The sequence below is a fragment of the Triticum urartu genome, chromosome 1, assembly GCF_003073215.2.
Source record: "Triticum urartu cultivar G1812 chromosome 1, Tu2.1, whole genome shotgun sequence".
NCBI classification, from domain to species: domain Eukaryota; kingdom Viridiplantae; phylum Streptophyta; class Magnoliopsida; order Poales; family Poaceae; genus Triticum; species Triticum urartu.
In genome coordinates this window covers 52068895-52081757 of record NC_053022.1, presented here as the reverse complement: position 1 = coordinate 52081757, position 12863 = coordinate 52068895, and the positions used below count along the sequence as shown (strand labels likewise).

General features: G+C 47.7%; 1 protein-coding gene across 1 annotated transcript; it reads left to right on the top strand.

Annotated features, from left to right (window-relative positions):
• The first annotated feature begins 10709 nt into the window (after positions 1-10709).
• Positions 10710-12616, top strand: LOC125554884 (protein RGF1 INDUCIBLE TRANSCRIPTION FACTOR 1-like). The gene is made up of 2 exons (XM_048718289.1): positions 10710-10923; positions 11457-12616. The coding sequence occupies exons 1-2, from the start codon at positions 10864-10866 to the stop codon at positions 12138-12140; spliced, it is 744 nt and encodes a 247-aa protein (XP_048574246.1). The 5' UTR covers positions 10710-10863; the 3' UTR covers positions 12141-12616.
• The last annotated feature ends 247 nt before the right edge of the window (positions 12617-12863 follow it).

The following is a 12863-nucleotide window of genomic DNA, read 5'->3' as shown; positions in this document are numbered from 1 at the left end:
AACTTGAGGATTATCCTCATTGCTGCATAGAAGAATTACGTTCTGGAAGCACCGCTGGGTGCCAGGCCTGCTGCTGGAGCAACACCAGATGTTATGAACGTCTGGCAGAGCAAAGCTGATGACTACTCGATAGTTCAGTGTGCCATGCTTTACGGCTTAGAATCGGGACTTCAACGACGTTTTGAACGTCATGGAGCATATGAGATGTTCCAGGAGTTGAAGTTGATATTTCAAGCAAATGCCCGGATTGAGAGATATGAAGTCTCCAATAAGTTCTATAGCTGCAAGATGGAGGAGAACAGTTCTGTCAGTGAGCATATACTCAAAATGTCTGGGTATAATAATCACTTGATTCAATTGGGAGTTAATCTTCCAGATGATTGCATCATTGACAGAATTCTCCAATCACTGCCACCAAGCTACAAGAGCTTCGTGATGAACTATAATATGCAAGGGATGAACAAGACTATTCCCGAGCTCTTCGCAATGCTGAAAGCTGCGGAGGTAGAAATCAAAAAGGAGCATCAAGTGTTGATGGTTAACAAAACCACTAGTTTCAAGGAAAAGGGCAAAGGGAAGAAGAAGGGGAACTTCAAGAAGAACGGCAAGCAAGTTGCTGCTCAAGAGAAGAAACCCAAGTCTGGACCTAAGCCTGAAACTGAGTGCTTCTACTGCAAGCAGACTGGTCACTGGAAGCGGAACTGCCCCAAGTATTTGGCGGATAAGAAGGATGGCAAGGTGAACAAAGGTATATGTGATATACATGTTATTGATGTGTACCTTACTAATGATCGCAGTAGCACCTGGGTATTTGATACTGGTTCTGTTGCTAATATTTGCAACTCGAAACAGGGGCTACGGATTAAGCGAAGATTGGCTAAGGACGAGGTGACGATGCGCGTGGGAAACGGTTCCAAAGTCGATGTGATCGCGGTCGGCACGCTACCTCTACATCTACCTTCGGGATTAATATTAGACCTAAATAATTGTTATTTGGTGCCAGCGTTGAGCATGAACATTATATCTGGATCTTGTTTAATGCGAGACGGTTATTCATTTAAATCAGAGAATAATGGTTGTTCTATTTATATGAGTAATATCTTTTATGGTCATGCACCCTTGAAGAGTGGTCTATTTTTATTGAATCTCGATAGTAGTAATACACATATTCATAATGTTGAAGCCAAAAGATGCAGAGTTGATAATGAAAGTGCAACTTATTTGTGGCACTGTCGTTTAGGTCATATCGGTGTAAAGCGCATGAAGAAACTCCATACTGATGGACTTTTGGAACTACTTGATTATGAATCACTTGGTACTTGCGGACCGTGCCTCATGGGCAAGATGACTAAAACACCGTTCTCCGGTACTATGGAGAGAGCAACAGATTTGTTGGAAATCATACATACCGATGTATGTGGTCCGATGAATATTGAGGCTCGTGGCGGATATCGTTATTTTCTCACCTTCACAGATGATTTAAGCAGATATGGATATATCTACTTAATGAAACATAAGTCTGAAACATTTGAAAAGTTCAAAGAATTTCAGAGTGAAGTTGAAAATCATCGTAACAAGAAAATAAAGTTTCTACGATCTGATCGTGGAGGAGAATATTTGAGTTATGAGTTTGGTGTACATTTGAAAAACTGTGGAATAGTTTCGCAACTCACGCCACCCGGAACACCACAGCGTAATGGTGTGTCCGAACGTCGTAATCGTACTTTACTAGATATGGTGCGATCTATGATGTCTCTTACTGATTACCGCTATCATTTTGGGGATACGCTCTAGAGACGGCCGCATTCACGTTAAACAGGGCACCATCAAAATCCGTTGAGATGACGCCTTATGAACTATGGTTTGGCAAGAAACTAAAGTTGTCGTTTCTGAAAGTTTGGGGCTGCGATGCTTATGTGAAAAAGCTTCAACCTGATAAGCTCGAACCCAAATCGGAGAAATGTGTCTTCATAGGATATCCAAAGGAAACTATTGGATACACCTTCTATCACAGATCCGAAGGCAAGACTTTTGTTGCTAAATTCGGAAACTTTCTTGAGAAGGAGTTTCTCTCGAAAGAAGTGAGTGGGAGAAAAGTAGAACTTGACGAGGTAACTGTACCTGCTCCCTTATTGGAAAGTAGTACATCACAGAAAACTGTTTCTGTGACACCTACACCAATAAGTGAGGAAGCTAATGATAATGATCATGAAACTTCAGAACAAGATACTACTGAACCTCGTAGATCAACCAGAGTAAGATCCGCACCAGAGTGTTACGGTAATCCAGTTCTGGAAGTCATGCTACTAGATCATGATGAACCTACGGACTATGAAGAAGCGATGGTGAGCCCAGATTCCGCAAAGTGGCTTGAAGCCATGAAATCTGAGATGGGATCCATGTATGAGAACAAAGTATGGACTTTGGTTGACTTGCCCGATGATCGGCAAGCAATTGAGAATAAATGGATCTTTAAGAAGAAGACTGACGCTGATGGTAATGTTACTGTGTACAAAGCTCGACTTGTCGCAAAAGGTTTTCGACAAGTTCAAGGGATTGACTACGATGAGACCTTCTCACCCGTAGCGATGCTTAAGTCCGTCCAAATCATGTTAGCGATTGCCGCATTTTATGATTATGAAATTCGGTAGATGGATGTCAAAACTGCATTCCTGAATGGATTTCTGGAAGAAGAGTTGTATATGATGCAACCGGAAGGTTTTGTCGATCCAAAGGGAGCTAACAAAGTGTGCAAGCTCCAGCGATCCATTTATGGACTGGTGCAAGCCTCTCGGAGTTGGAATAAACGCTTTGATAGTGTGATCAAAGCATTTGGTTTTATACAGACTTTCGGAGAAGCCTGTATTTACAAGAAAGTGAGTGGGAGCTCTGTAACATTTCTAATATTATATGTGGATGACATATTGCTGATTGGAAATGATATAGAATTTCTGGATAGCATAAAAGGATACTTGAATAAAAGTTTTTCAATGAAAGACCTCGGTGAAGCTGCTTACATATTAGGCATTAAGATCTATAGAGATAGATCAAGACGCTTAATTGGACTTTCACAAAGCACATACCTTGACAAGATTTTGAAGAAATTCAAAATGGATCAAGCAAAGAAAGGATTCTTGCCTGTGTTACAAGGTGTGAAGTTGAGTAAGACTCAATGCCCGACCACTGCAGAAGATAGAAAGAAAATGAAAGATGTTCCCTATGCTTCAGCCATAGGCTCTATCATGTATGCAATGCTGTGTACCAGACCCGATGTGTGCCTTGCTATAAGTCTAGCAGGGAGGTACCAAAGTAATCCAGGAGTGGATCACTAGACAGCGGTCAAGAACATCCTGAAATACCTGAAAAGGACTAAGGATATGTTTCTCGTATATGGAGGTGACAAAGAGCTCACCGTAAATGGTTACGTTGATGCAAGCTTTGACACTGATCCGGACGATTCTAAATCGCAAACCGGATACGTGTTTACATTAAACGGTGGAGCTGTCAGTTGGTGCAGTTCTAAACAAAGCGTCGTAGCGCGATCTACATGTGAACCGGAGTACATAGCTGCTTCGGAAGCAGCGAACGAAGGAGTCTGGATGAAGGAGTTCATATCCGATCTAGGTGTCATACCTAGTGCATTGGGTCCAATGAAAATCTTTTGCGACAATACTGGTGCAATTGCCTTGGCAAAGGAATCCAGATTTCACAAGAGGACCAAGCACATCAAGAGACGCTTCAATTCCATCGGGGATCTAGTCCAGGTGGGAGACATAGAGATTTGCAAGATACATACGGATCTGAATGTTGTAGACCCATTGACTAAGCCTCTTCCACGAGCAAAACATGATCAGCAACAAGGCTCCATGGGTGTTAGAATCATTACTGTGTAATCTAGATTATTGACTCTAGTGCAAATGGGAGACTGAAGGAAATATGCCCTAGAGGCAATAATAAAGTTATTATTTATTTCCTTATAATTCATGATAAATGTTTATTATTCATGCTAGAATTGTATTAACCGGAAACATAATACATGTGTGAATACATAGACAAACAAAGTGTCACTAGTATGCCTCTACTTGACTAGCTCGTTAATCAAAGATGGTTATGTTTCCTAACCATGAACAATGAGTTGTTATTTGATTAACGAGGTCACATCATTAGTTGAATGATCTGATTGACATGACCCATTCCATTAGCTTAGCACCCGATCGTTTAGTATGTTGCTATTGCTTTCTTCATGACTTATACATGTTCCTATGACTATGAGATTATGCAACTCCCGTTTGCCGGAGGAACACTTTGGGTGCTACCAAACGTCACAACGTAACTGGGTGATTATAAAGGAGCATTACAGGTGTCTCCAAAGGTAGATGTTGGGTTGGCGTATTTCGAGATTAGGATTTGTCACTCCGATTGTCGGAGAGGTATCTCTGGGCCCTCTCGGTAATACACATCACATAAGCCTTGCAAGCATTACAACTAATATGTTAGTTGTGAGATGATGTATTACGGAACGAGTAAAGAGACTTGCCGGTAACGAGATTGAACTAGGTATTGGATACCGACGATCGAATCTCGGAGCAAGTAACATACCGATGACAAAGGGAACAACGTATTGTTGTTATGCGGTCTGACCGATAAAGATCTTCGTAGGATATGTAGGAGCCAATATGGGCATCCAGGTCCCGCTATTGGTTATTGACCGGAGACATGTCTCGGTCATGTCTACATTGTTCTCGAACCCGTAGGGTCCGCACGCTTAAGGTACGATGACAGTTATATTATGAGTTTATGCATTTTGAATTGTACCGAAGGTTGTTTCGAGTCCCGGATGTGATCACGGACATGACGAGGAGTCTCGAAATGGTCGAGACGTAAAGATTGATATATTGGAAGCCTATGTTTGGACATCGGAACTATTCCGGGTGAAATCGGGATTTTACCGGAGTACCGGGAGGGTTACCGGAACCCCTCTGGAGCTATATGGGCCATAGTGGGCCTTAGTGGAATAGAGAAGGGGCTGCCCTAGATGGGCTGCGCGCCTCCCCCTTCCCCTAGTCCTATTAGGACTAGGAGAGGTGGCCGGCCCCCTCCTCCTCTTTTCCCCTCCGAAAGGAATCCTAGTTGGACTAGGATTGGAGGGGGAATCCTACTCCCAGAGGGAGTAGGACTCTCCTGCGCCTCCCTCCTTGGCCGGCTAGCCTCCCCCCCTCTACTCCTTTATATACAGAGGCAGGGGACACCTCTAGACACACAAGTTGATCCTTGAGATCTATTCCTTAGCCGTGTGCGGTGCCCCCTGCCACCATATACCTCGATAATACTGTAGCGGAGTTTAGGCGAAGCCCTGCTGCTGTAGTACATCAAGATCGTCACCACGCCGTTGTGCTGACGGAACTCTTCCCCGACACTTTGCTGGATCGGAGTCCGGGGATCGTCATCGAGCTGAACGTGTGCTCGAACTCGGAGGTGCCGTAGTTTCGGTGCTTGATCGGTTGGATCGTGAAGACGTACGACTACTTCCTCTACGTCGTGTCATCGCTTCCGCCGTCGGTCTGCGTTGGGTACGTAGACAACACTCTCCCCCTCGTTGCTATGCATCACATGATCTTGCGTGTGCGTAGGAATTTTTTTGAAATTACTACGAAACCCAACATGTTACATAAAGAAATAGGCCGATATTGACTGAGATGTTGCGGGTTTTTAACCTTCGGAATGAGAACCAACACCGTGGAATTAACCATCTCAGGCATTTGACCACCTTCCAGGAAATCCCTCACTGCCTCACATACCGTGTCTTTTAAAATGTTCCAATGACGGATGTAGAAGCCAGCGGTAAATCCATCAGGGCCTGGTGATCTATCAGGATGCATCATAAAAAGAGCTTGCTCTATTTCATCGTTCGTAACCGGTGCACAAAGTCTACTGTTCATTGCATCATCCACCTTCCGATCAACCCAAGAAGTCACCAGATCTGGGTCGGTTCCATCTTGAGCAGTAAACAGTCGCTGATAATAATTGAGAACCTCTGCTTCTAGCTCAGGTTGAGAATTAGCAACTGATCCATCTTCCCTCTTCAGCGACTTAATTTTGTTAATACGTGCACGTTCCTTAGCCTTGGCCTGAAAAAAAGACGTATTACGATCTCCAGCAGCTAGCCAAAGGGCTCTTGAACGCTGTTTCTCCAAAGCTTCCTCCCTAGATAGCAACTCTGAAATTCTGGCTATGAGTTCCATCTCCTCTCTGCACGGTCCGGATAAAAGCGAATTTTGTCGAACATACCCCAGCCGAGCCCGAAGGGATTTCAACTGTCTTTTCACCGATCCAAACTCAGATTTACTCCAATTCTGTAGTCTCTGCCGCACCCCACTCAAAGCTGCACTTATCCCTTGCAGATTACTAGTATTAACGTGCCACGAATCCTCTACTACTTGTGTATACCGATCGTGTCGAGTCCAAGCATTCTCGAATCGAAAAGGTCTACCTTCCCTTCCTTCCTCCATCCATTCAGACTTCCTGATAGAGACGAGGAGAGCACAGTGGTCAGATTCGGCACACTGGACATGGTTAACCACTGTATTATCAAAACACTCCACAAATCTATCATCCCCCAAAGCTCGGTCAGGCCGGACCTTGATGTTGCTATCCCCTTGTTGTCTATTGTCCCAAGTGTAAGGTAGGCCAAAGTAGCCCAAGTCCTCAAAACAGCAATATTCAATGGTATCCCTAAAAACCTCCATCTTCCACTCCTGCCTCTCATTACCACCTAGTTTCTCGGAGGCATGCAAAACTTCATTAAAGTCGCCCGCACAGACCCACGGGTTATTATATTCCCTTCTCATGAATTTCAGTAGGTCCCAACATCTTTTCCTCTTTGTTCTCTTCGGATCACCATAGAATCCAGTGAATCGCCACTCCATATCTCCAACACTATCATCCTGAACCATGACATCAATGTGTGACCCGCTAAAAGATTTCAAAGTCACAATTGAGTTGTTATTCCAGTATAGGCAAAGTCCTCCACTTAATCCCACACAGTTAACTCCAAAAGCATTTGTGAACCCAAATCTCCATTTTAGCCCTTGTGCTCTCTTGGCAGACATCTTGGTCTCCGAGAGAAAGACCAGACCAGGGCGTTGCAACCTAATTAGGTTACTAATCTCACGAACTGTCTCAGGCCGCCCACAACCCCGACAATTCAAGCACATGATATTCATTGTTCCCGGCGGTCATCCTCGAGGGATGCCGCCGATTCATCCAGTATATGACCTAAAACAGAGCTATCCAGTGCCTCACCATCTGCCCTTATGGTTTTCTTCTTGTTCGTATTTTCCTGGTATGGCACAGCTGGACTAGAACCCTTGCTTCCATCAGACAAGTCAACGATGTAAACTGCTGTACGGACAGGCAAAAATAGATGCTTCTTTATACCAGTGTAGCATGCGTACTGAAGAAATGACATGTTTCTTGGATCAGTAGAACCAGCTTCTTCCTTCAGGTGTACTGAATGATTTCCCAGTACCCAACTATCCCCTGGATCTGGATCCTCCTCCACTGAGACTCCATAATCAAAGCGAACAGTACATATCTCCTTATTCGTGAACTTCGCTGCATAGTTCCGTTTCAGTTCAGTTGGCTTCTCAAAAGGATTGAAATTAAGACGGACATGATCAGAACAAGATTGCTCTTTTATTAGATGAATACCAAGACCGACATTAACACACATATGAATGGGTCCCTGAACGTGTGCACACACACTAGCAACCTCGTCATTCTCTCCCAAATTCACTTCCAGTACATCTCTTACGGAATTAGACTGAGCTTCGATTCTAAAACTCCTCCCAAAATCATCATCCATAGGAACAGGTAGGTTATCCCCATCCAGCAAGAGTGTCATCACATCCGCCTCCACCGGGCCATCAATAACCCAGTTCTTCCTGGTCTGAGCACCTTCAGTACTGGCTGCTGCGAGATCTCCCGAAAAGGAGAGTACTGACCCTTGGAAAATGATGCAAGGCCTTTCCTTCACCTCACAATTCTGCTCCCCTTTCATAGATATAAAATCCTGCGTCCGCTCCTCACCTTGATAGGGCAAAATCCCCACCTTATCTGTCATCAATACGATTTTATTCACTATAGAAACCTTTTACAGCCGTCCAAAATCATGCCCAAGGAATTCCCTAGCCCTTTCTCTCATCCGACCCAAACATCTTAGGGGATCTTTGGACCTCTTGAGCAACTCTGACCCCTACTTTCTGAAGGAGGTCCAGTCAACTAGTTCAACCGCATCGTATCCGATCCCCATCCCTCGAGGAGCCGTACAGCCTTCAATTTCCGGCGCCGCCGCCATCGCCCCTGACTCCGGCACAAACCCAGAACGCTAGGCAAAGAAATCAGCTATCTGGGATAAAAGGAAGAGAAAAAATAGGAATTTGGGACTGTAAAAGAAATGGCTAGCAGATAGGAACAGGAGAAAAATGACTTGAGAAAGGACGGTAGAGGATATAGAAGGATCATAGAGAAAAAAGGAAACTAGAAACTGAGATTAGGGGAGGATAAGAAATCCAAAAGGAAGAAGAAAGAAACAAGAAGAAGAAACGGCAAGAAGCCAGTCGCCGGCAAATCGCCAAGTCGCCATTCAGTTACTGTAGCAGGGGAAAGTGGGTGACCCCTAAAAAAAAGGTTTCTTGCCTGTCTGGCAGTCTGTCAACACAAGGACGCAGCGTGTAGTGTAGGGTCATACGGTTTGCCAGGAACGGCAGGCACATCATGTGCTTGCTAGCTTCACCCCCAAGAAACCAGTACATTTGCAAGGCGAGATATTATTATTGGCACGTCCCTAGCCGATTCCTTAAAAACTGTTTGCTTCTCCAAATTTAATTTTCTGTTTTGAGGAGTTAACCGCACCTAGCTGATGACTCCTTAAAAACTACTCCCTCCGTCTCAAAATAAGTGTCTCAGCCTTAATACAACTTTGTACTAGAGTTAGTACAGTTAAGACACTTATTTTGAAATGGAGGGAGTATTAGCTCCTCCAAAATTTCTGTTTTGAGGAGTTAACTGCTTAAAAGCCGTTGTCTCCTCCATTTTTTTTTTCTGTTTCGAGGAATTAACCGCACCTAGCCGAACCCCTATCTGCTGCCCCACTACCTCATTTTTACGCGGTCGTGGGCAATTCTTAGAAAAGAAAATTCCCTTCCCTTCCTCTCCGCCCACGACGTCTCCTCTCCTGTTGCCGCTGCTGCATGGGATGCCCTGCTCACTGTTGGAATGGGCCCGCCGCTGCTCCATGGCCTCCTCACCTGGCGTGCCTACTTGCCAAGACGCCCGATTTGATGCAAGGACTCCAAATTCAGTTATAAGGTAGCACCTGCCGAGTTTTGATCATACCCCGAAACTTCGGTCACCTATGATGTACTGATGATACATAGCGTTATTCGAGCGACATTGCTACATATGCTACTAGGTGGCTAGCACCGTCTAGTCATCGCCTTCGTCGATGTCCTCCATGTCGGCGTTGCCATCTCGTCCTCCTCTGCGGACGAGGTATCCTTGCGTAGGGCCAGACTCACGACCGACAGTCACGAGCTGCCGCCCATCCTCCTCGTCGGTGAGTGTGGAGCCGTGAGTGAGTGGGGAGCCATACTCACGGATGATTTGCGCCTCATTAGGAGCTTGGGGGGCGGTGATCTCGAGCACAACGTCGATCGGGTCCTCAGGCTTTGGCTATGCCACTATGGGGACGACGTCATTCACCAGGGTGAGGGGGCGACTGGTTGACGGGGACAACGTCCTTCTACTCCTTCAGCTAGACAAAGAGGCCTAGTTCCCTACGGTCGTCAGATTCGCTGCCACTGTGTTCAGCCAGTAGGTTGCATTCCAGCGCGACGACATTTGTCGCTGAGAGAGGAGGAGGTGTGGGAGGGGGTAAAGCTTCCATGATGGAGACGCTTTGCTGAGATGCTCTATAGCCGAGGATGAAGCCGTGTGGCCATCTGCACAACCACCTTGGGAATTGGGGGGAGAGGGGGGGGTGGGGTGGGGTGGAGGTTGACGCCATGGCTCGGTGGCTACCGGTCACGTCGCCCCACTCATTTATTAACCGGGACATGGAGATGCGTGTATGAGCGGCGTCGAGCTTCAAACCCGACTGTGGCGCGAGGAATTAGAAGCCGGAACTTTCTCCCATGCTGCGGTTGGTATATGAAGCGAGCTCCAAGTTGGCCTCCCCGACCCTCAAATATGGAGGCTACGAGGTCGTTTATTTAGCAAGCTTCATAAACTATGCCGATCGACACCCATATGGTGACACTGCTAGAGTGTCATTTTGGCCCAAAGTCATTATATTAACAGTTATTATGTGGACCAGGGTCATACACGACTCTACTAGAGTCACTCTTAATATTGACAATTATTATGTCGATTGGTGTCGTACACGACTCTGCTAGAGTTGCTCTTGCTTCCCCCCTTTATGCAACGGTGACCATGTTGTTGCCCACCTCTGCTCCTGGCCACACGCGCATAACTAGATTTGGGGTCGTCGTCCAACCCTTTTTAGACGATGACCCAATCATTGTTTCAGCATTATCCTAACTCCGATGATGTTTTTTCTTTGTTTGAGAAAAGCTTCGATGATGCTTTGAAAGAGAGACTCCTCCCACTCTTGCATTCTCGTGCGAGCCCATCAATACAAGCCCGGCCCACCATTTCCTCCACGAGTCAGAGCCAGCCGATCCGTCTCTCCTTCCGGAGTCCACCCGCACCCAACCCACCAACCCGCCGGGCTCTTGGATCCCCCCGCGGCGCCCCACCTTTTCCTCCGCCCTCGCCGCGCGGCGCGTGTCACGCCCAGCCGCCATGGCGATCGACCACGACTCCCCCTGCAAGGAGCTCCTCCCCAAGGACCGCCGCAGCTTGGTAAAACCCTACGCCATCCCCCATTTCTTGCCCGCTCCTCTCCCTCCTGTGCTCCGCGTTCTTGATTCCCCGTGCCCCACCTCCGGGAAAGAACGAAACCGTTTCTTGATCTGCCACCCTCCTCCTCCCTTTTCCGCGCGTTACTGCTGCATTGGGCCGATTGCTCGTGTCGAAAGCGCTAGGTGGATCCTGGGGGCAATGCAATGGCGATGGACGGAAGATCGATCTCGCCATCTCGGAAAGACGGGCGTTTTCCCCCTCTCCTTCAAAAACCCTCTCTTGCCCTCACCCACCCCTTCCAGGGGTTCGATTTTCGTTCTTGCGGTTTTTCATGCGTGGGTAGTGCCGCATTTGGTTGCGTTGGTTCGAAATGAACGGAATAAAATCCTGCCCGGGTGGTTAATCTGTTCGTAATTGCTCCTCCTTCGGCGGATTCCCACGGACGAACACGTTGCGTGCATGGCCATTCCCTGGTGATTCCCATTTTCAAGGAGGGCGATCTCTCTGACCGATCTTGCTGTTGTCGCCTGCAGGATGATGACGGCCCTGAGCCGGAGGAGGAGGACGAGAAGTCTGCGGAGGTGGAGGAGCAGGAGGACGAGGAGTCTGCGGAGGTGGAGGAGCAGGAGCAGGCGGCGTCCGCGGGCGGCGAGCGGTGGCCCCGGTGGCTGCGCCCCATGATGTCGGCGCGCTTCTACACGCCGTGCAAGACGCACCCCGACTCGCGCCGCGGCGGCGTGCGCGCCATGTTCTGCCTCGACTGCGCCGACGTCGCCGGCGCGCTCTGCTCGCTGTGCGCCGACCAGGGCCACCGCGGCCACCGCGTCATCCGGGTCCGCCGCTCCACCTACAGCAGCGTGCTCCTCGTGGCGGACGTCCGGGGCCTCCTGGACGTGGGCGGCGTGCAGACCTACGTCATCAACGGCGCGCGCGTCGTCTTCCTCAGGGAGCGCGGCCCGCAGCTCAGGCACGCCCGCAGCGCCTCGAGCTTCGTCAACCAGTGCGGCTGCGGCCGCGGCCTGCTCGAGGCCTTCCGCTTCTGCTCGCTCAGCTGCAAGTTCCCCGGCTGCCGCCACGACGGCAACGCCTCCTCCCCCCCTTCCTCCCCGCCGCGCAATGCCGCCGACCGGACCTCGACGCCACCGCCGCCGCCGCAGCCTGCACACCGGCGCAAGGGCGTCCCGCACCGGGCGCCGTTCGGCAACCTCGCCGTCTGACTCCAGCCAGGGTTGCATTGCAGTGAAGTTTTGACAGGGAGAAGGGATTACTGAGTAGCCTTTGCCATCTTTAGGACTGAAAATCTTCTGCAGCTAAGTTATGCAGATGATCCTGCTCTGCAACTTCCGGTCTTCAACTTCTGGTAATTGTTCTTAACTTTTTGGTAATGTCCTGAGAATTTTTTTGGATGTCATGAGAAAGTAGTCTAATAGTATGACCAGCCAGGTAACAATGGAATAGTTTTGTGGTGGCTTTTGAGTCTTGATTGCTGCTAGCTGCAGCTGATCTGTCTGTAAATATGGTTGCCGGCGGCAAGATGGGGGGATTGGGGATGGGAGCATGCTTGCTAATTGAATTCAGCTATATGCTTCCTGATTGTGTTCCATCGTGCAAATGTCCAGATGCTGTTGATTGACATTGATGTCGCCATTTTTGCCAATTATGTTGCTAATATGAAATTTGAATCCTTTTGCTCTGATTATTACTTGTACTGATCATGCTTTGATCTAGTTCTTCCTTCAATCATGGGTTGAGTTAAATGAAACCGAGATACTTTGATATGAATTTGCATAGGTGGTATATTTGGTTTCTGAGTGCAAAAACACATGGGCATCTAATCTGCAATGCTCTGCTTCAGCAGCAGGACCTAAGATTTTTACGCTGCTTGCACACATTGGGAACACCGCATGTTGACTGAGATCATCTTCGTGTAATTTTCAACA

Excerpts from the sequence above, each read along its gene's own strand:
- LOC125554884 (XM_048718289.1), top strand. The coding sequence starts at position 10,864 with ATGGCGATCGACCACGACTCCCCCTGCAAGGAGCTCCTCCCCAAGGAC. Across the intron at positions 10,924-11,456 it reads CCAAGGACCGCCGCAGCTTG|GATGATGACGGCCCTGAGCC; the intron begins GTAAAACCCTAC and ends TGTCGCCTGCAG.